At 43.0% G+C, this 21,038-nt stretch overlaps 1 protein-coding gene across 2 annotated transcripts in view; it reads right to left on the bottom strand.

The window, feature by feature from the left end:
- Nucleotides 1-18,627, bottom strand: part of LOC124131528 (deleted in malignant brain tumors 1 protein-like) — a 104,600-nt gene extending 85,973 nt beyond the window's left edge. Inside the window, exon 1 of one of the 2 annotated variants that reach the window (XM_046494827.2) lies at nucleotides 18,251-18,627. In XM_046494827.2, coding sequence (XP_046350783.2) covers nucleotides 18,251-18,317 — 67 coding nt within the window. In that variant the 5' untranslated portion in view covers nucleotides 18,318-18,627. The remainder of the gene's footprint in view (nucleotides 1-18,250) is intronic. The other variant, XM_046494828.2, reaches the window with a different exon arrangement.
- Between the last annotated feature and the right edge of the window lie 2,411 nt (nucleotides 18,628-21,038).

The following is a 21,038-nucleotide window of genomic DNA, read 5'->3' as shown; positions in this document are numbered from 1 at the left end:
TGACATTTTAAGTGCACTTGCCCTAATGACACTACGTTACAACACGAGCGAAATCAACAATACCGGATTTAAGAATGATAATGTCCTCTGCAGTCACTATTACAGTGTCAGTATATGACACCAGTGACTATGGAGATCCTATTTACTGTATGGGAAGATACGAGACAACGACACTTAAAGATGTTAGCGGAGGCGGAATGAAGGTTATGCTAATAAGTGAGTGTGGGGTTTAACGCCGCTTTACGTTATATTTCAGTTAAGTCAAGGCGTGTCAACTATAGATAGGAGGAAAGCCCTGAGGATATTTTACAACACGTTTTCCACTTTTGTTAAATCTACGCGCAGGGTTAGGATTCTGGTAGGCATAAGGGATGCAACTCTGCACAACAATATGTGGCAACTCAGGCGACTAGGCTATAAAACTACTACATTATAAAGAGTGAGTGAGATGGGTTAAATGCCGCTTTGAACAGTATGTCATTTTTGCAAGGCTTGTTAGCTTGTTAGCTTGTGGAAGGAGGAACGAAGTGGACCTTAAGTCACCAAGTCATCCGTGCAACCAGTACGACTGAGACAGATGATAATAGCTAATATATGTCTCAGATAGAGTATATTGGCATAACGAATAACATGTACCAGATAGAAGAGATATTAAGAAGCTGAGTTACATGTCCTGGGTAGAAGATGTTAACATAATGAGTTACATGTCCTGGATAGAAGATATTAACATAATGAGTAACATGTCCCGGATAGAAGATATTAACATTATGAGTTACATGTCCTGGGTAGAATCTGTCAACATGACGAGTAAGGTGTCCCAGATGGACAATATCAACATGACGGGTATAATGTACCGGATAGAAAATATTACCATGGCGAGTAACATGTCCCGGATAGAAGATATTAACATAATGAGTTACATGTCCAGGATGGAAGATGTTAACGTAATGAGTTACATGTCCCGGATAGAAGATATTAACATAATGAGTTACATGTCCCGGATAGAAGATATTAACATAATGAGTTACATGTCCCGGATAGAAGATGTTAACATAATGAGTTACATGTCCCGGATAGAAGATGTTAACGTAATGAGTTACATGTCCCGGATAGAAGATATTAACATAATGAGTTACATGTCCCGGATAGAAGATGTTAACGTAATGAGTTACATGTCCCGGATAGAAGATATTAACATAATGAGATCATGTCCCGGATAGAAGATATTAACATAATGAGTTACATGTCCCGGATAGAAGATATTAACATAATGAGTTACATGTCCCGGATAGAAGATGTTAACGTAATGAGTTACATGTCCCGGATAGAAGATATTAACATAATGAGTTACATGTCCCGGATAGAAGATGTTAACGTAATGAGTTACATGTCCCGGATAGAAGATATTAACATAATGAGTTACATGTCCTGGGTAGAATCTGTCAACATGACGAGTAAGGTGTCCCAGATGGACAATATCAACATGACGGGTATAATGTACCGGATAGAAAATATTACCATGGCGAGTAACATGTCCCGGATAGAAGATATCAACATGGCGAGTAGGCCATAGACCGATGATAATGACATAACGAGTCATACAGATTTATGAGACATGAGTTTCCACAACTGGAGCTTTCACCCCGGGGCAGAAGCTCCACCTCGTCTTGTCGACACAGAATCACACATGTGATGGAATATGATTTACATTTACAGCCCATTATCTGATTGATCGCACACACAATCCGTCGACACTACACGTCGTAGAAACACACGTCAATCTGCATTGCTCGACTTCCGACCACGACGTCTCAAGGTCACGTTGATGGGTAGTTGGCCTCGTCGTCACATCTGTTGATCATCTGTCATAGACATTGCATTGTTGATGCCACAGCCAGGGAGCCTACCTTACCGATAATAAACCACATAAAAATAATTTGTCATCATAATTTATATATCTTATCCCGTGTTTCTCCCTGTCAAACCTGACTACGAATTTAACGTCTATACGTGGTGATTCATCATGACTATGTAATTACAATTCAACATCAAGATTCCTTTACGCAGATCAAAGCTAGGGACGCCTTTGTCTAAAACTCGATGCAATACGAATGAGACTTTGTGCAAAATCAAATAGATTAATTACCTTTCTTTGCATAATGTCAAACTTCCCATATCCCTTTTGAACAATGTACCATATTGTTGTCGAAATCCGTTTCGAAAGAAATTTTCTACTTTTTAATAAGCTTTAGGATCATGCCGAGGTTGAAATAATGTCGCTGAGGTCGAGGATCCCCTCATCCTGCAGATCGATGAGGTAGAGGTACCCCTCACCATGTAGATCGATGAGGTCGAGGTACCCCTCATCCTGAAGATCGATGAGGTAGAGGTACCCCTCACCCTGAAGATCGATGAGGGCGAGGTATCTCTCACCCTGAAGATCGATGAGGTCGAGGTACCCCTCATCCTGAAGATCGATGAGGTAGAGGTACCCCTCACCCTGCAGATCGATGAGGTCGAGGTACCCCTCACCCTGAAGATCGATGAGGGCGAGGTACCTCTCACCCTGAAGTTCGATGAGGTCGAGGTACCCCTCACTCTACAGATCGATGATGTCGAGGTACCCCTCACCCTGCAGATCGATGAGGCCGAGGTACCCCTCACCCTGCAGATCGATGAGGTCGAGGTACCCCTCACCCTGCAGATCGATGAGGTCGAGTTACCCCTCACGATGTAGATCGATAAGGTCGAAATACCTCTCACCCTGCAGATCGATGAGGTAGAGGTACCCCTCACCCTGCAGATCGATGAGGTAGAGGTACCCCTCGCCCTGCAGATCGATGAGGTCGAGATACCCTTAATCCTGTAGATCGGTGAAGACGACTTACTCCTTACCCCTAAAGTAGAGGAACCATATTCACACATGTAGCTCGAGTGGGGAAAACTGCATTTTAACACTTGGTTACTCATCTACTGTTAATGACGCTGTTCTCTTGATCCACTGCTATAGATGATATGTTTAGAGCACGTTTAAACATAACGTCACTCAAATACTCCGGTACATCTTCCCTGTGAGGAGTCCCAGGTAGCCATTGCTGGATGTACTTACAGACCGTCGTGACACAGGTGGAATATATCCGACTGCGGTGTTAAACAACATTCACTCACTCATTCTGACAGACATGAATCAGAGTTGACCATCCTCATATCTACGTCCAACTTCTTACTCGTGAAGACCCCTGGAGAACAGGTCTTCAGCAACCCATGCTAGCCGTAAAAGGCGACTATGCTTGTCGTAAGAGGCGACCAGCGGGATCTGGTTGTCAGCCTCGCTGACTTGGTTGATGCATATCATCGTATCCCAATTGCGTAGATCCATGCTCATGATGTCAATCACTGGATTGTCTGGTCCAGGCTTGATTATTTACAAACCGCCGCCATATAGTTCGAATATTGCTGAGTGCGGAGTTAAACAACAAAGAAACAAACAAACAAAAGGTCCAACTTCTGACCAGGACATATCAAGGTCCAGGGTCCACAATCTCAGTTCTACGATCGATGTTCAAAGCATCAATCACTGGATTGTCTGGTCCAGACTCGACTTATTACAGACCGCCGTCATACAGCTGGAACATTGCTGAGTGCGGCGTTAAACAACAAACAAACAACAGTTCTACAGCAATCGATTGGTTTGTGGAACAGGGGAGATCTTGACTGGGTAACCCACATTTGTTTTAATATCCAATCGTCCAGCAAATATAATATGGAGATAGAGTTGACACGCCATTACAGTACATTCGCCCAACACATTTGAATACTTAAAAAACATATGTCATTACGCAAACTCGTAGAACAGGTCTAGTAATTGGCAAGAACACGCAAGGACCTTGACCTCTCGCGCATGTTTCGTCAAACTTGTATTCATTCAAAGAGCCTTTCTATTAAGGGGCTGCCTGCGTGAATCTAAACTCGCTTTAAACTATTTGTACTTGATGTTTTGGTACATGAATACTTTGTATCACGCACGCCTTTATGAGAAATTTGACTGAAATGGACTTGAAGGCTGAATGTGTGAATTGAACGCTTTGACGGCCTTATACAGCTCACGGGGCACGGGTGGCCCATTCGTCTAAGGCGCCGCTGTGCAGAGTTGCGTCCCTTGGACACGCCAGAAACCTATGACTGTGGGTTCGAATCCCGGTTCGCCCCGATTGTTTCTAGGTTTGTCAGCACCAAACCCATGCTCGTGGGTTTCACCGAAGTGGTAAACGTCTGAGACCTGCATCACTTCGGGCTTTCCCCCCACATGAAGCTGACACGCCGTGACATAACTGGAATACTGTTAAAAGCTGCGTAAACCCAACTCACTCACTCACTTGTACAGCTCGCGTTCTTAAACTCATCCGTGTTTGTTGACTGCCATTGCTTATGAAAAGTATAATATAACGGTGAAAGATGCGGAAGTTTACATTAAAAATTATGTTGTGACCAAATACCTGGACATTATGTGCTGACACAACTGGAGTATTTGTTGTGTCTGACTGTTAAACTATAGGGCATTGAAACTCGTCTCTTGATTGATATCATATACCTACATCGTGTACAATCTCTACGTTTGGGTCGGTTTTTTTAAAGCAAGGGTGCGACTGTGAAGTTGCTTTGAACGTGTCCTACTTGAATACATAGCGTGTGTTCGGGTCAATACCTATCAACGTGAAACTTTAACACACTGGGGTCATTAACGCCACAGCGTTTCCAAAGCATTGTATAAGAAAGGCTACAAGGTTTTCTTTTGACTTTGACGTTTCTGAACTGTGTGGCTAATTACCAATTTCAGTGTGCGAAAGTGAATGACAGAACGTCTGGGAGACAGATTATCCGAGGTTATCGCGACCCCTCACCCATTTCATGTTGAATTCAGTTTTGTTTTAAGAGTCTCAACTATGGCTACCGATCGTCCGGTAAGAAATGTCTGCCAACGTGCGCTGTAGGATTTACCCTATATCTCCAGTTGGGGCGGTCGGGTAGCCTAGTGGTTAAAAGCGTTCGCTCGTCACGCCGAAGACCCGGGTTCGATTCCCGACATGGGTACAATGTGTGAAGCCCATTTCTGGTGTCCCCCGCCGTGATATTGCTGTAATATTGCTAAAAGCAGCGTAAAACCATACTCACTCACTCACTTATCTCCAGTTAGCTACATAGAATAAATTTATTTTGAAATTTATACACCAATATCTTCTTCTCTAACTGAATACACAATACTATAATACATTATTTCATCGGTATACGCGGATTTTGGAAAACAAGATAGCGGCACCATCGAAGACAGCGCCGATTTTTGTTTTCGATCTTGAATCCTTCTTCACTTTCGATGAAAGTGAGGGATACGGTGGTGATTGAGGAAGAGATTGGCATGTAGATTGATAACAACAAAATTATGATTTGCAGACAATCGGAGATGTAGAAATGCGGTTAACATTCTACAGTGCACATTGCCAGACTTTTCGGTAGCCCAAAGTAGTGACGTACATTTGTTTGTTTGTTGTTTAACGCCGCACACAGCAATATTCCAGCTCTATGACGGCGGTGTGTAAATAATCGAGTCTGGATCAGATAATCCAGTGATTGATATCATGAGCCTCAATCTACGCAATTGGGATACGATGACATGCATCAACCAAGTCAGAGAGCCTGACCACCCAATCCCGTTAAAACTAGTCGGCGCTTACGACAAGCACAGTTCTATTCTAACCCGGATCTTGTAGAAGCCGTAGAAGTGACGTAAAAAACCCTGATATTAAACGATGAGGGGATGGGGTGACCGCAGGAAGGTAAAAGTGAAGCATGAACATTGATGCGGATGCGGAACGCCACCCGGGTGCGGCGACCCGAGTCAGCCAGGTCACAGGCCATCCGAACCTCTTCAAAATTGCCTGCCACAAAAATTACATTGTAAGGTGTTTTTAGAAATCCCTCCCCACCCCCGGCGAATATCAAATGTTCGATCCCCAGGGCGAGGCGGCGTGATCCAGGGAAAACACAGGGTGCAGTATATTATCATGCGTCACATTCTTAGTTCGCTGAAGAAGCTAAAATCAAAACCTTTATTTCTTTTGCAACATACACGGTACGTAAGTACGTCAGCCTTTACGTCTGAGGCCAGTCCAACAGAGTGATCTTAGCGTAACTCTTATACCTGTCAAGGACTAGGAATGTGTTGGAATAGGTCCCGACCAACCTTTTCTCATCGTATATGGACGATGTAGTCCGGGTGGTCATCGTACCCCGACGGCTAGGTCAGTGTTCATGATATCGATCTATGGTTTGTCTCTTCCATACTTCATTATTTACATATCGCTGACAAATAGCTGGAATATTGCTGAGAGTACGGTACGACGTTAACCAACAAATAAGGCAATAACGTCAGACAGTCTTAGTGTTAAGATCGCTTTGTGGAACCAGACCCAAGGCCAATACCAAATAACGCAAACCAACAGATTTGTACGAGCGCATAACAATAGCATTCGAGCTAGTATGCCGATACTGAATAAATCTCTCTGCCTTTTGAATCAGCACAATATCAGCGTTTGTTTTGTCACGATTCAACAGTAATCGGTCATTGTGGATAACGAACCATACCAATCCGCTTGTCAAGATTGTCGACATCATTATAAGTGAGTGCCTTCTTCCATGGCATGTAGCTTTAGTGTGACATCCAATTCAATCAAGCCTAAATCTCCTTGTCCATCCATATATTTCCAGTCAACAAGCCTTCCGTCAGGGTTGAGTGCTCGCTAGTACCACACATGACAATGGTGTGTCATATATGACAACGTCTGCGACAACCTCTCTCATCAGAAAGGGAAAGGTATTTACTTCACACATTGTCAACATACCTTCACATACCGTTGTTGTCCATGTTATGTAATGACAGGCATGCCAGTTTGACCGTGTTTTGAAAACAAGTGTGGAGGCCAGTCCGCTATCTATTGCCAAAGGCTGACTGTCTGTTATGTCCGTTATTCATTGTCTTATCAATCATGTTCTGCAACGGCTGTCTGAATGTCATCTCCATGATGTGTAGAAACGGTCACCGAAACAACAGAGTCACAGCAGCAACGCTGTCGCAGAAACAATACAGAAACACCACAGCCACGGAAACAACAGAGTCACGGAAACAACAGAGTCACGGAAACAACACAGAAACAGCGCAGCCACGGAAACAACACAGAAACAGCTCAGCCACGGAAACAACACAGAAACAACACAGTCACGGAAACAACAAAGAAACTACAGTCACGGAAACAACAGTCACAGAAACAAGACAGTCAAGAAAACTACAGTCAAGAAGACTACTCACGGAAACCAGTCCCCCCAAACAACAGTCACGGAAACAACACAGTCAAGAAAACAACAGTCACCCAAACAACACAGTCATAGAAACTACAGTCACGGAAACAACACAGTCACAGAAGCTACAGTCACGGAAACAACACAGTCACAGAAACTACAGTCACGGAAACAACAGTCATAGAAACAGCAGTCACAGAAACAGCAGTCACGGAAACAACAGTCACGGAAACCACAGTCACCCAAACAACACAGTCATAGAAACTACAGTCACGGAAACAACACAGTCACAGAAGCTACAGTCACGGAAACAACACAGTCACAGAAGCTACAGTCACGGAAACAACACAGTCACAGAAACTGCAGTCACGGAAACAACAGTCACAGAAACAGCAGTCACAGAAACAGCAGTCACGGAAACAACAGTCAAGAAAACAACAGTCACCCAAACAACACAGTCATAGAAACTACAGTCACGGAAACAACACAGTCACAGAAGCTACAGTCACGGAAACAACACAGTCACAGAAACTACAGTCACGGAAACAACAGTCACAGAAACAGCAGTCACAGAAACAGCAGTCACGGAAACAACAGTCACGGAAACCACAGTCACGGAAACAATACACAGCTAAGCATTGTAGCGCTATTGTTCCAAAAAGGGCTATTGATATTACTACCCATACATCGTGCATGCAGTCTCTAAGTTGTTGTTCTCAGTCATGTGTACTTGAGTCCATACATATGTACACATGGACAAAGGTTAAGTATTGCTTGTTATATATTTCCATACGAAATCATAACCGTTATTTACTTTATGACAAAACACGTGTCTTTTTGTATATAAAGTGACATAATCATCTTAAACGAGTGAGTAAGTTGGGTTTAACGTCGCTTTGAGCAGTGTTCCAGTTATATCACAGCGTGTCAGCTTAATGTGGGGGGAAAGCCCTAAGAGATACAGGCCTCAGACGTTTACAACTTCGATGAAACCCACGAGCACGGGTATGGTGCTGACAAACCTAGAAACATAATCGGGGCGAACCGGGATTCGAACCCACAATCATAGGTTTCTGGCGCACCCAAGGGACGCAACTCTGCACAGCGAATTGCGGCGCCTTAGACGACTGGGCCACCCGTGCCCCCCTAAAAGTTGTTTGAACAGGGTAACAACATTAAAGACCTCAGAACTGCTGTCTAAAAGTTTTATGGAACACATGTGGAGGACATTTCCAAAATTTGACGCATCAGTGACAATAATGAAATTCCCAATTTTGACTTGTACGTTTTCCTGTGCTTTTCAACAAACAAACCTTTATTCAACTCCAACTTAATTCTGCACAGTGAAAGGATTCGACTGATATTTTTTACGATATTCTGTCCGACTGCAGCGTGAGATAACTATGCTATCCCAGGACTAACTGACAATCACAAGGTCAAGTAAAAGCCTTTGGACACTATACCAGTTGATTAAATATTCGTATGGATACTGAGTTTATTTAACATAGATTAGGTTTATTTTTGCATGTCTTCTGAGCATCTTAACTTAATCAAATCTTCAAGAACGTTTGCCAGCTGAAAATGACTGACATCTATTTCACCCTTGAAACTCACTTAAAAAATATACAGTAAACTAAGGTTAAAACGAACTCAAAGGGACTACTAATTTTAGTTCGTTATAACCGTAATTCGTTATAAGCATGTATACAGCATACTTACAGCATATAGTCGGGACTAAAAAGTTAGTTCGTTATATCCGTTAGTTCGTTATCAACGTGTTCGTTATAACCGTAGTTTACTGTACATAGAATATCCTGTATGCATGAATGTTTCATTGCTGGATGTTTAGGATTTCCTTGTGATGTCTTTGAAGCCTAATCTATCTTCTGTAAATGTCACTATATGGGATCTCACATCTAGCAAGTGGGAAACTATCTGCCAGGACAAGTAATACGAGCATTATTTTTGAAAGGCCAAATGTCTAAAACAGATAGATTGAATCAAACACAATTGAACAAACATCCTTTTGCTGGAGTGAGTGAGTATGGTTTTACGCTGCTTTTAGCAATATTCCAGCAATATCACGGCGGGGGACACCAGAAATGGGCTTCACACATTGTACCCATGTCGGGAATCGAACCCGGGTCTTCGGCGTGACGAGCGAACGCCTAACCACTAGGCCTCCCGACTGCCCCTCCCCCTTTGTTTTGCTGGATGTGAGAAGGTCATCATATGTTGGTCATATGTCATAAACGGTAAATACGATGTTTCAGCGGCGTTTGCTCTTGGCCAAATCAGTTGGGCTATGCGTGATTTTAAAGTGCAAGTGAAAACACTTTTGTAATCAGAAACGATAGGGTAGACCCATCTTCAACATGCCGTCTTTTGGACGCCATTGTACCTGTCGTAAGACAGGTCTGACGCTGTCTTAATTTCTGTCGTAGACTTAGCTTACTTAAAGTAACTTTATCGCTAAGGCAGCTTCGAGAATGACTTAGATGTTTATCGCTATGTCTTCTCTAGGTCAATCATGGCGCTTAGACAGCTTCGTGAACAGGCGTGGGACACTAGAAATGGGCTTCACACACTGAATTTGAACCTATACGTCCTCGGCCGTTCTGGGGACCTATACGTCCTCGGCCGTTCTGGAGACCTATACGTCCTCGGCCGTTCTGGGGACCTATACGTCCTCGGCCGTTCTGGGGAACTATACTTCCTCTATGGCATGTGGACCTATATACTTCCTCGGAATCCCTTCCACTAATTTCCAAAAAAGACTGGAGTTACATCATATTATGAACATGTTTATTCTGACTATTTCGCTCAGAGTAACTTCAAGGTGACTTGAGACGTGCGTTGGTTGCACTCAACAACCCAAACAAGTTTCCAACTGGTTCGTTCATTTGATCATGTTGTCATTTAGTGGGAGTAAGTAAGACGGGGGAGCTTGTTTACCTTACTCGTGTTTTCCACGCATCCCGGTTGATTCAGCAACAAGCATACATTAGAAGTCAGGTGTAAATTAGAACGGTAAAATGCAGCGTCATGTCTTGACAAGCAGGCAGAAAGGTCATGTCAAGGTAACCGCCAATAGAGCAATAGGTTCGCTCCAAGAGACAAGTTCAACAACAGACCAACTTCTATCCATGCGCGTTCTTCTACTACTAAGGGGAAAGACAAAATGGGTTCTACACTCATGTGGAGGCGCAGTAGCCACGTGGTTCGTGCGTTCGCTTGTCATGAAGAAGGTCCGAGTTCTATTCCAACATCATCATGGATACAATTTGGGATGCAATTTCTGGCCGTCATCTTGCTGGAATATTGTTAAAGGCGGCGTAAAAGTATACTCAGTTTTACTCATATTTCCTTCCTTGCCATCAATATCAACCAGATCATTTCGACACCTTTACCTGTGTGTATGTAAATCTAGTTATTCCGTTCCTATGATGGAATGAGATTCAAAATGACACCAAATACTGACATGAAAGAGTATTTGAATATAACCAAGTTATATTCGTTAAAATTGTTATGATAACGCTGCTTTCGACCAATGTTATAATTTTAAGATAACAGGCCACCGTCAACCGTCACTCGACTGCAATGCATCTACACTAATACACCGTTTCGGCAAACAATATCAGCCTCGAAACATTCCCTTTATCTTTCAAATACGATATCCTCTGAATTTCAAAAGATGTCCTACAGACATTGATATGACCGACATTTGAAAGGCGGTGTAAAGAAACATGTGACCTTTGACCTTGAAGGTGAAAGTCAGTGTCCATCTCGCGGCCCGCTACCAGTGGTAGTGGCACTGTCTTCGGGTTATTTCATATGTTGTCTGAGACAACACTGTCTCATTCTTCCCGTGACAACGACCGATTTAGACCCCTTCACAAATGCTGTGTCAATATGCATTCAAATACCGATGCCGTCGTTCTATTCTTGGGTAGAACCACTAGGGGATGTAGGTGACGGGGTCGGGGGTTCGACCAGCAGACGACAGTTGGAGAAAAAGGGAGGGAAGATGCCGTGACCTTTTTATCACACGAGCAGACGAGAGAAGCAGACGACACTGTAGTATTACACGGCCAATATTGGTTAACTGCAAGCTAAACTGGCATGCATTCGGGACAAAAACATGGCGGCTGACATTGTTGTAAACCTGCAGGCCGTGGTTGATACTCAAATGGTGGCATTTAATTGTAATTGTTACGTGGGTTTTAGTATATTATGTGCTTAGTCATGTTGACAATATTTAGCTTGTCAGAAATATGCAGAATTATTTTGACACGGCAGCGTGTTGTGAGAGACGTTTTCAATTCACCCCGCCGACTCAACAAACTGCGTTATCCATCACGCCACCAGTGCACGGGTCCAGTCGGGCATTCGTATGCGGTCATGATGTCACCGGTGACGCCAGCGTATAGAATGCTGTCAGGATGTCACCGGTGACGCCAGCGTATAGAATGCTGTCATGATGTCAGAAAAAAACCGGTTTCGAAGTCCAACTACAAATACACAATGGTCGTCATCCAACTCGGTACCAAAGCCATAACTTCATACACTTCTGTTTCTGTAAGCCTTTCACTTATTTCAGGATAACACTTCTCATCCTACAGTTCCAACACAGCTCCAACAATACTGGAAGTGGGTGCTGTAGTTGGATCCTCTTAGCAATCCAAGTTGTGTTTCTACGGGGACACGAGAAATGGGCTTCACTGCACTATACTACTACTACTACTACTACTACTACTACTACTACTACTACTACTACCTCACTGCTACTGCTACTGCTGCTGAAGCTGTTGATACCACAATCACTACAACTACAATTGTTTCTGCTACTGCTACTATCACTACTACTACTACTACTACTGCTACTGCTACTGCTACTGCTGCTGCTGCTGCTTTTGCTTTTGTTGCTGCTGCTGTTGCTGCTGCTTAAGCCGTTGATACCACAATCACTACAACTACAACTGTTTCTGCTACTGCTACTATCACTCCTACTACTACTTCTACTGTTGCTAGAACTACTACTACTACTACTACTACTACTACTACTACTACTGTTGCTAGAACTACTACTAGAACTACTACTACTACTACTGTTGCTAGAACTACTACTACTACTACTGTTGCTAGAACTACTACTACTACTACTACTACTACTGTTACTAGAACTTCTACTACTACTGTTGCTAGAACTTCTACTACTACTGTTGCTAGAACTACTACTACTACTACTACTGTTGCTAGAACTATTACTACTACTACTACTACTACTGTTACTAGAACTTCTACTACTACTGTTGCTAGAACTTCTACTACTACTACTACTACTGCTACTGCTGCTGTTGCTGCTGCTGAAGACGTTGATACCACAATCACTACAACTACAACTGTTTCTGCTACTGCTACTATCACTCCCACTACTACTTCTACTGTTGCTAGAACTACTACTACTACTACTACTACTGTTGCTAGAACTACTACTACTACTACTACTACTGTTGCTAGAACTACTACTACTACTACTACTACTGTTGCTAGAACTACAACTACTACTACTACTGTTACTAGAACTTCTACTACTACTGTTGCTAGAACTTCTACTACTACTACTACTACTACTACTGCTGCTGTTGCTGCTGCTGAAGACGTTGATACCACAATCACTACAACTACAACTGTTTCTGCTACTGCTACTATCACTCCTACTACTACTTCTACTGTTGCTAGAACTACTACTACTACTACTGTTGCTAGAACTACTACTACTACTACTATTGTTGCTAGAACTACTACTACTACTACTACTACTGTTGCTAGAACTACAACTACTACTACTACTACTGTTACTAGAACTTCTACTACTACTGTTGCTAGAACTTCTACTACTACTACTACTACTACTACTACTACTACTACTGCTGCTGCTGTTGCTGCTGCTGAAGACGTTGATACCACAATCACTACAACTACAACTGTTTCTGCTACTGCTACTATCACTCCTACTACTACTTCTACTGTTGCTAGAACTACTACTACTACTACTACTACTACTACTACTGTTGCTAGAACTACTACTAGAACTACTACTACTACTACTGTTGCTAGAACTACTACTACTACTACTGTTGCTAGAACTACTACTACTACTACTACTGTTGCTAGAACTATTACTACTACTACTATTGTTGCTAGAACTACTACTACTAGAACTACTTCTAGAACTCCTCCTTCAACTACCCGTGAAGATCCGGGTAAGAAGAGACCTTCACCATTCATGTTTGCCGTAAAAGGCGACTATGCTTGTTGTAAGAGGCGACAAATGGGTTCAGGTGGTCAGGCTCGCTGACTTTGTTCATGCATGTCATCGTATCTCAATTTCATGGATAGATGATCATGATGTCATATAGCTGGGATATTGCTGAATGCGGCGTTAACCAACAAACTACTACTACTACTACTACTACTACTACTACTACTACTACTACTACTGTTGTGGCTGCTGCTGCTGCTGCTGCTGACCGCCTCCGTGATCTAGTTGATAGAGCGTATAGCGGAAGGCCGGGGTTCGATCCTCGGTCGCGTCATACCAAAAGACGTTAAAAGATCATACTTGTTGTTACCCAGCCTGACGCTCGGTATTAAGGGGGTTAAACAATGACTGGTCATCTCGGAGTCAGTATACTGTGTCTGAAATGCGACATGGTATCTCAGTGGGCTAATACTATAAAATCGGCATAAGTCTGGACTAGCACGCACGCACGCACACGTGAATGCAGGTCGCTAGATGTGCAATAATCTTGAACGCGGCGTTAAACCCCATTTCACCCAACTTCACCTATCACTACTGCTGCTGCAACCACAAGCACTACTACCACCACGACTCTAGTACTACTACCACTATAACCATAACTACCATTTCTCCGCATATAACATTAACAACGACAGTTGCCAACTAAACGTCAACACGTTCTTTAACACTACAAATAAGCCAGCTTTCGAAAATATCCATCTTGTACAAACACACTGTCGTTTCTAAAATGTTCTGGTTTAATATAGCAATTATTTACAATCATGTTATTTATAATGCATGTCGCCATAACGGCCTTATATGGTTGCTAGTAGTTTTCATATCGTCTGTGACGCCATGTGCAGTCTCCGAGTACCTCTGACATTGACACTACCGACTAGATGTCGCATGCCTCCTAACACAGATATACCTCGATGGCCAAACACCTGCACACGAACTATATACACACACTGACGCATTTTGCAGACACATGTCAATTTGCACATATAGTCACACCAAATGAGATCGGGGGTACGGGTGTCCCAGTCGTCAAAGGCGCCGCGATTCTCTGTGCAGAGTTGCGTCCCTTGGGCACGCCATAAAACTATGATTGTGGGTTCGAGTCCCGGTTCGCCCCGATTATGTTTCTAGGTTTGTCAGCACCATACCCATGCTCGTGGCTTTCACCGAAGTGGTAAACGTCTGAGACCTGCATCACTTCGGGCTTTCCTCCCACATTAAGCTGACACGCCGCGATATAACTGGAATAATGTTAAAAGCGGCGTTAAACCCAACTCACTCACTCACCCACCCAAATGAGATCAGTTATGCAACCGTCTTGGTGAAACTACCGCTTTCATTATCGGGTGATTTATCGGCAAAGTTGAAGGGGTAATGAGGAAGAGGACACACTAGCCACGGGCGACCGGCTCTGATGGATTATAGCTGCCCCCAGCCTTAGGATGTGTACTTTATAAACAGGCTGAGCGACTACGTTTTGAAACAAAACAACTTCACAGCGCTTTGTCTCAGATTTGACTATGTGATGAGGCGGATGGCGTAAGGATGTATTATCTAAATTTGTCGAAATCCTATAAGTGTAATTAATTTCTGATCCCACACAGATTACAACGTCTTTCGAGAATAACCTAAGGCGTTGCATAACTACAGCAAATAGTCGGGACTAAAAAGTTAGTTCGTTATATCCGTCAGTTCGTTATAAGCGTGTTCGTTATAACCGTAGTTTACTGTACTTTGTATACGTATCCTTCGACAAAAACGTGAAACAAATCCGGTTTGGGGTTTATAACAGGTTAATCGCACTTACGGAAGTAACATCGCAAAATGTTTTACCTAACCTGACCAAGACAAGTGATACATGATCAATCATCGGTATGAGTTCTCTTAAACCTCTTTAGCCACGACGAGTACTACTCATTGCTTCACTAATGCTCAAAACAGTGTGACGAGAAGATCCTGGATAGAATGGGTCTTCAGCAACCCATGCTTGCTGTAAACTATGCTTGTCGTAAGAGGCGACTAACGGGATCGGGTGGTCAGGCCTGCTGACTTCGTTGATGCATGTCATCGTGTCCCATTTGCATGGGTCGATGCTCATAATATCAATCACTGGCTTGTCTGCTCCAGACTCGATTTACAGAGCGCCGTCATAGAGCTGGAATGATGCTGTGTGCAGCGTTAAACAACAATCAACAACAACAAAAACAGCGTGTAGCTTTTCCCCCAAACCGCTGATCACAAGTCAACATCCCTCTAACAATTCATAACAAAAATCCGCGTAAAAAAAGGGAAAACATTTTTTATTTTTTCTCATTCACCCGACAAACAAAATAATTGGTTAGAATAATTTTATATTATTTCGACCACACACCCAAAACGAAAATTCCTTTACACCCGAACAAAAAATAATTGGTTAATATGATTTGATTTTATTTCGACCACAGACCCAAAAAGAAGGATCCGCAAAGCAAACTAATGTAAGAGAAAGGCCTAACAACACACTAACGAGAAATGACAAGCGTGGTGTTGTTTCTATTTGGTTTAGGACTGTGAGGTAACACTATAACATAGCAGTTATATATCGGTCCATTCAACTGGAATCTGTAGGGTCCTGTCCAGTCTTGCCCAGGTGTGTCCGGAGGTCAAACACAGACGCTGCGAAACCACAACCTGGTCAAGACACTGCGCCGTGATTGATCCGTCTATAGACAGTGGACACTCGATATCATAGCCAACACCGTCATGTAATGAGACCTGTGACCATGACAAGCCCTCGGGTTGGGGATAACCGGAGAAAGACAGGCAAGGGGGGGGGGGGGGTTGCGGTGAGTTCATGGGAAGGGAAAAGGCTGTGAATGTTCTGTGATTAATCAGTGTTAATGTACATAGGGAGGACAGTTGTTCTCAGAAAGGTGTGTGTGTGTGTGTGTGGGGGGGGGGGGGGGGGGGGGGGGGTTTACACGGGAACTTATTTTACTTTTCGTGGTTTGTGGGTGGGTCTTTACAGTTGGTACGGTTTGAAGGTAGTGGTGGCTGTTTCGGGGTCGATTAAACGGGTGTGACTCAGGCGCTCTGCGGGCGCACTGACCCGAAACAAAGTCACCTTACACATGACATAGTTCGCTCGGTTCACTGAACCCAAACAAACAATCCTATATTCAGTTTGGATCATACACACACACCTGATTGTCCATTCTTGACATATTGATCTCGTCATATTGGCTTGTCATAAATTGTTTGCTCTGAATACTTATGGGGTCTTTTCTTCCTGACGTAACAGGTCTACATAAACAAATAATAGACCCCATAACTCCAACACATATGGGAAGTTCATGACCTCTTGTTAATTTCGACCGCCATGTACAACCATATCGTCCATCGTGCAAACAGTGTCGCTTGGAATAAACACAAATATTTTAATGACGATGATAGTTATGAGAGTCATGTACAAGGACAAAGGTTAATAAAATCTAACACGAATGTGATAAAATGTTTATAAAACCGCAAAGTACCTCTGTCATAAAAAGAGACACGACAGTGTATGTAACAGTCTTGGTGTAATAGTGCGACAATTAACATGCGTCATAAAATACATGTCAGTTGAATTACTTGCGCGCTGTGGATTATACGAAATGAGTCGGCACGATGGATCGCCACCGTTAAAGGCAGCTCATCCCTCAGAACTTCAACAATGAACAAATCTGCTTTCGAGTGCACAAACCCAGTGACATAAGACATGCAGAATGACCGTTCAAGTCTGACACGAGGCGTTAAAAAATGACACTTTAATTTCAGACGCATATTTTCACGTTTATCAAGATTATAACCCCGCACAACAGCATTTCGTGCTGAAAGATAAGTTTTTTCGACATAAAGTTGTGTCGGTATCAGTATATTGACTTTGTGAGATATTTACTCAAAATTACGTCACATTAGTTAAACTGTACGCAGGGGACAATAAGCAACCGGTCCTGTGGAAAATACGTACGCGATAAAAGACCATTATCGGGTCTTAAAATGCTGAATTATGTAATGTAAGATTATCTCACTGCAAGAACGCGTGTGCGTGCTTTGCTGAGAATTTAAACAATGCAATTGTGGTGGTTAATTGTCATGGATGGTTGACCTTTTCTTCACTGAAATGATATTTGTCACGAGGTTGTTACCTTTCAGTCAACCTGCACGGTATTACTGTTGAAGTTCGTGCAAAATATACCACTTGCAGATTCCACTTTATTAACCGACACAAAATCATGCGCATTGGGGTACACGCCAACAAGCCAGATTATGTAATTACCGTCATAAACGGCGATCCAATTGGTACGCTTTCGACAAAAGATCATGACATATTTTCAAGATGGTGTGTGAAAGGGCAATGCATACTAAAAAACATTCTCTATCAACAATGGTACAGTTACTTAAATGTAAATCAAAAGGTACACATTTTAGCTTATGTTTAGATTCAATTGTTGATCTTGCGTAGTAGCGACAACCCCGAAGGCTGCCAATGTGTCCAATGCTTTAGTCGGGTGAGAGACATCAATAGGAAAAAAACAAGCATATATTGTGTACACCTACCTGTTGCTGTCTGGCTCGACAAAAGGCAACCCAAAAGTGGAATAACTAAAATCCAGTATTGTTCCATAATGCACAATTAATGTCCCACGAACAACGACATATCACCGGTCCGATACTTAATGTTTACAAGAAGTCCTCCAAAACGATGTAGGTCCTGTACACGGGCAAGTCTTAGCTGAACTGAAGGCTTGTCTATAATGAGAAGCCAGGTAAGCAGCGACTGCAGTGAGCCGTGCCGTGGCGTGGCCTGGATTAGGGATGGTGTCAACCCTCTCTCTCTCACTCAGCCATTCACCAGTCCATCTTTCTATCCGCATGGACATCGGCTATTTGTCGACTGTGGTTAAGAGAAGGGAGCACACAAATTAAGTTAACAATCAGCACGGGTGTTGCACAGAGCCAATAGCAACGCGTGACTTCCAACCGCCCTTTGTTAAAGCGCCGGGACAGTGAGGAAAAATAAATCGCTGCGAATTGCACTACAATGTAGAGAATATATTGTGTTTTTTGTATGTTTTTTGTGGGTAAAGTTCTGATTTTATCATAATGTTAAGTGTTTTAATGTTCAACTTTGGGCAATAATTGTGTGATCCTGATTGCTGAACGCGCTCTTCTATTAAGGACAACTTATCAACCAATTTTGCCGTGTTGTGTTGAACTGTGTCGAGTTTTGCTATGTGGTAATGCTGTGGTGTGGTGTGCTGCTGGTCTCATGTTAGTGTGGGTTGTGCTTCACTGTGTTTAACTGTGTCGAAGTGCTGTGTTGTGTTCAACTGTCTCGAGTTCTGCTGTGCTGTAATGATGTACTATGCGTATGTTAGTGTGAGTTGCGCTTCGCTGTGTTCAACTGTGTCGAAGTGCTGTGTTGTGGTCAACTGTCTCGAGTTCTGCTGTGCTGTAATGATGTATTATGCGTATGTTAGTGTGTGTTGTGCTTCGCTGTGTTCAACTGTGTCGAAGTGCTGTTTTGTGTTCAACTGTCTCGAGTTCTGTTGTGCTGTAATGACGTACTATGCGTATGTTAGTGTGCGTTGTGCTCTGCTCTGTGGTGTACCTATATGAGCTTGTCGCTGTGTTGTGTTGTTTTATGCTGTGCTATACGTGTTCGTTGTGCTTTGGTATGTTGCATCGCGCTGCGCAGTTCGCCTATCTTGGCTTGTGTTGCGTCCTGCTGTGCTGTGTTGTTCTGTGCCAATGTTAGGTTGTGTTGCGCTGTGGTGCTACGTGGTATTCGGTTGTGGTGCATTGTTGTTCTTTGCTGTTGCATGATATACTATGCTGTGTAATGCTGTGCTGAGTTCGAGTTGTGTCGTGATATGATCAGGTGAGTCAGGTTGTGTCGTGATGACCTATGCCCAGGTGTGTCAGGTTGTGTCGTGATGTGCTTTATGCTGTGCTTTATTTTAAGCTTTTGTCATGAACTGATATGATATATCAACATACATCATGGACTTGAAAGGGTATTACAGATGTTCACAGTGGATTTCGGGAACAACTCTGTGTCCCAGAACCCTGTGCTTGTCGTAAGAACCGATTAAAGAGGAACTGTTGGCCTCCCACGGTGGCTCGTGTGTCATCTTGTCCAAATGGCATGGTCGTTGCTTATGTTATCAACCACTCGTTTCCTGGCCCAGGAAGGCGACTGTGTTTACAGTTAGTTAATTTGACATAATGTTGTGGGTTCTACTCTCGAACTCTGACAACGTATTTGACAATATGTCTCACAGGAATGCTAACGACAGGTGGTCTGTCAGCTGCCCGAAGCCATGTGGAATATGTTTCATGTCAGTGGGTCATGACAGTCAGGTCGATGACATAAACATTTAATGAAATAGGATTATGAAATATTTGTTCCTTGCTCACTTTGTTAAGAGAACATAACGTTCTACTTCAAAGTCGTGGTTCTTATAATATATAACGAACGTGAGAAAGACAATTGGAACACTTCGTGTGTGTGTGTGTGTGTGTGTGTGTGTGTGTGTGTGTGTGTGTGTGTGTGTGTGTGAGTGTGTTTGTTTGTTTGTGTGTGTGTATGTGTGTGAGTGTGTGTGTTTGTTTGTGTGTGTGTGTGTGTGTGTTTGTTTGTGTGTGTTTGTGTGTGTGTGTCTGTCTGTGTGTGAGTGTGTGTGTGTTTGTTTGTGTGTGTGTTTGTTTGTGTGTGTGTGTGTGTTTGTGTGTGTGTGTGTGTGTGTGTGTGTGAGTGAGGGATGGAGGAGGTGTGTGAGGAAGGGAGGGAGGAGGTGTGTGGGCGAATGAGTGAGTGAGTGAGTGTTGTTTTACGCCCTAGTACCATTTCCAGCTTTGACATCGGTCTGTAAACAATCGAGACCTGACCGAGCAAACATGTGGTTGATAGCATGAGCAACGGCACCCGCCTTTTGTTACGTCGTAGATTGTAACCACCCAATCCTCTTTAGTGTGTTTCATGAAAGCGTGAGAAACGGGGGATCTTTTCTGACCCGACATCTCTACAAAGCAGCAAGGTTACTTCCGAAACAGATCCGTGTATAAGTAAGGACAGAGACCATATACCAAATACCATCGGTATATGGTCTCTGCTTAGGAGTAGAAGTGAAACAAGACACGGAACCTTCACAGAATCTTATGTTATGTTTATCATAAGAGACAACATATTAATTGTATAATTAACTGCCGGGAAAAAGAATGCAAAGTGGATTTTACCAAATTTACAAACGTTATCAAAACGTTACAACACTGAAAACAGTCGACGAAACACTTAAAAGTTAAGGTCCAAAACACTGTGATACCCGTATCAAATACAGTAAAC

The sequence above is a fragment of the Haliotis rufescens genome, unplaced genomic scaffold (genome assembly GCF_023055435.1).
Source record: "Haliotis rufescens isolate VD_foot unplaced genomic scaffold, xgHalRufe1.0.p SCAF_1, whole genome shotgun sequence".
Taxonomy (NCBI): domain Eukaryota; kingdom Metazoa; phylum Mollusca; class Gastropoda; order Lepetellida; family Haliotidae; genus Haliotis; species Haliotis rufescens.
Note: the sequence above shows the minus strand (reverse complement) of the source record. Positions and strands in the feature narration are given on the sequence as shown.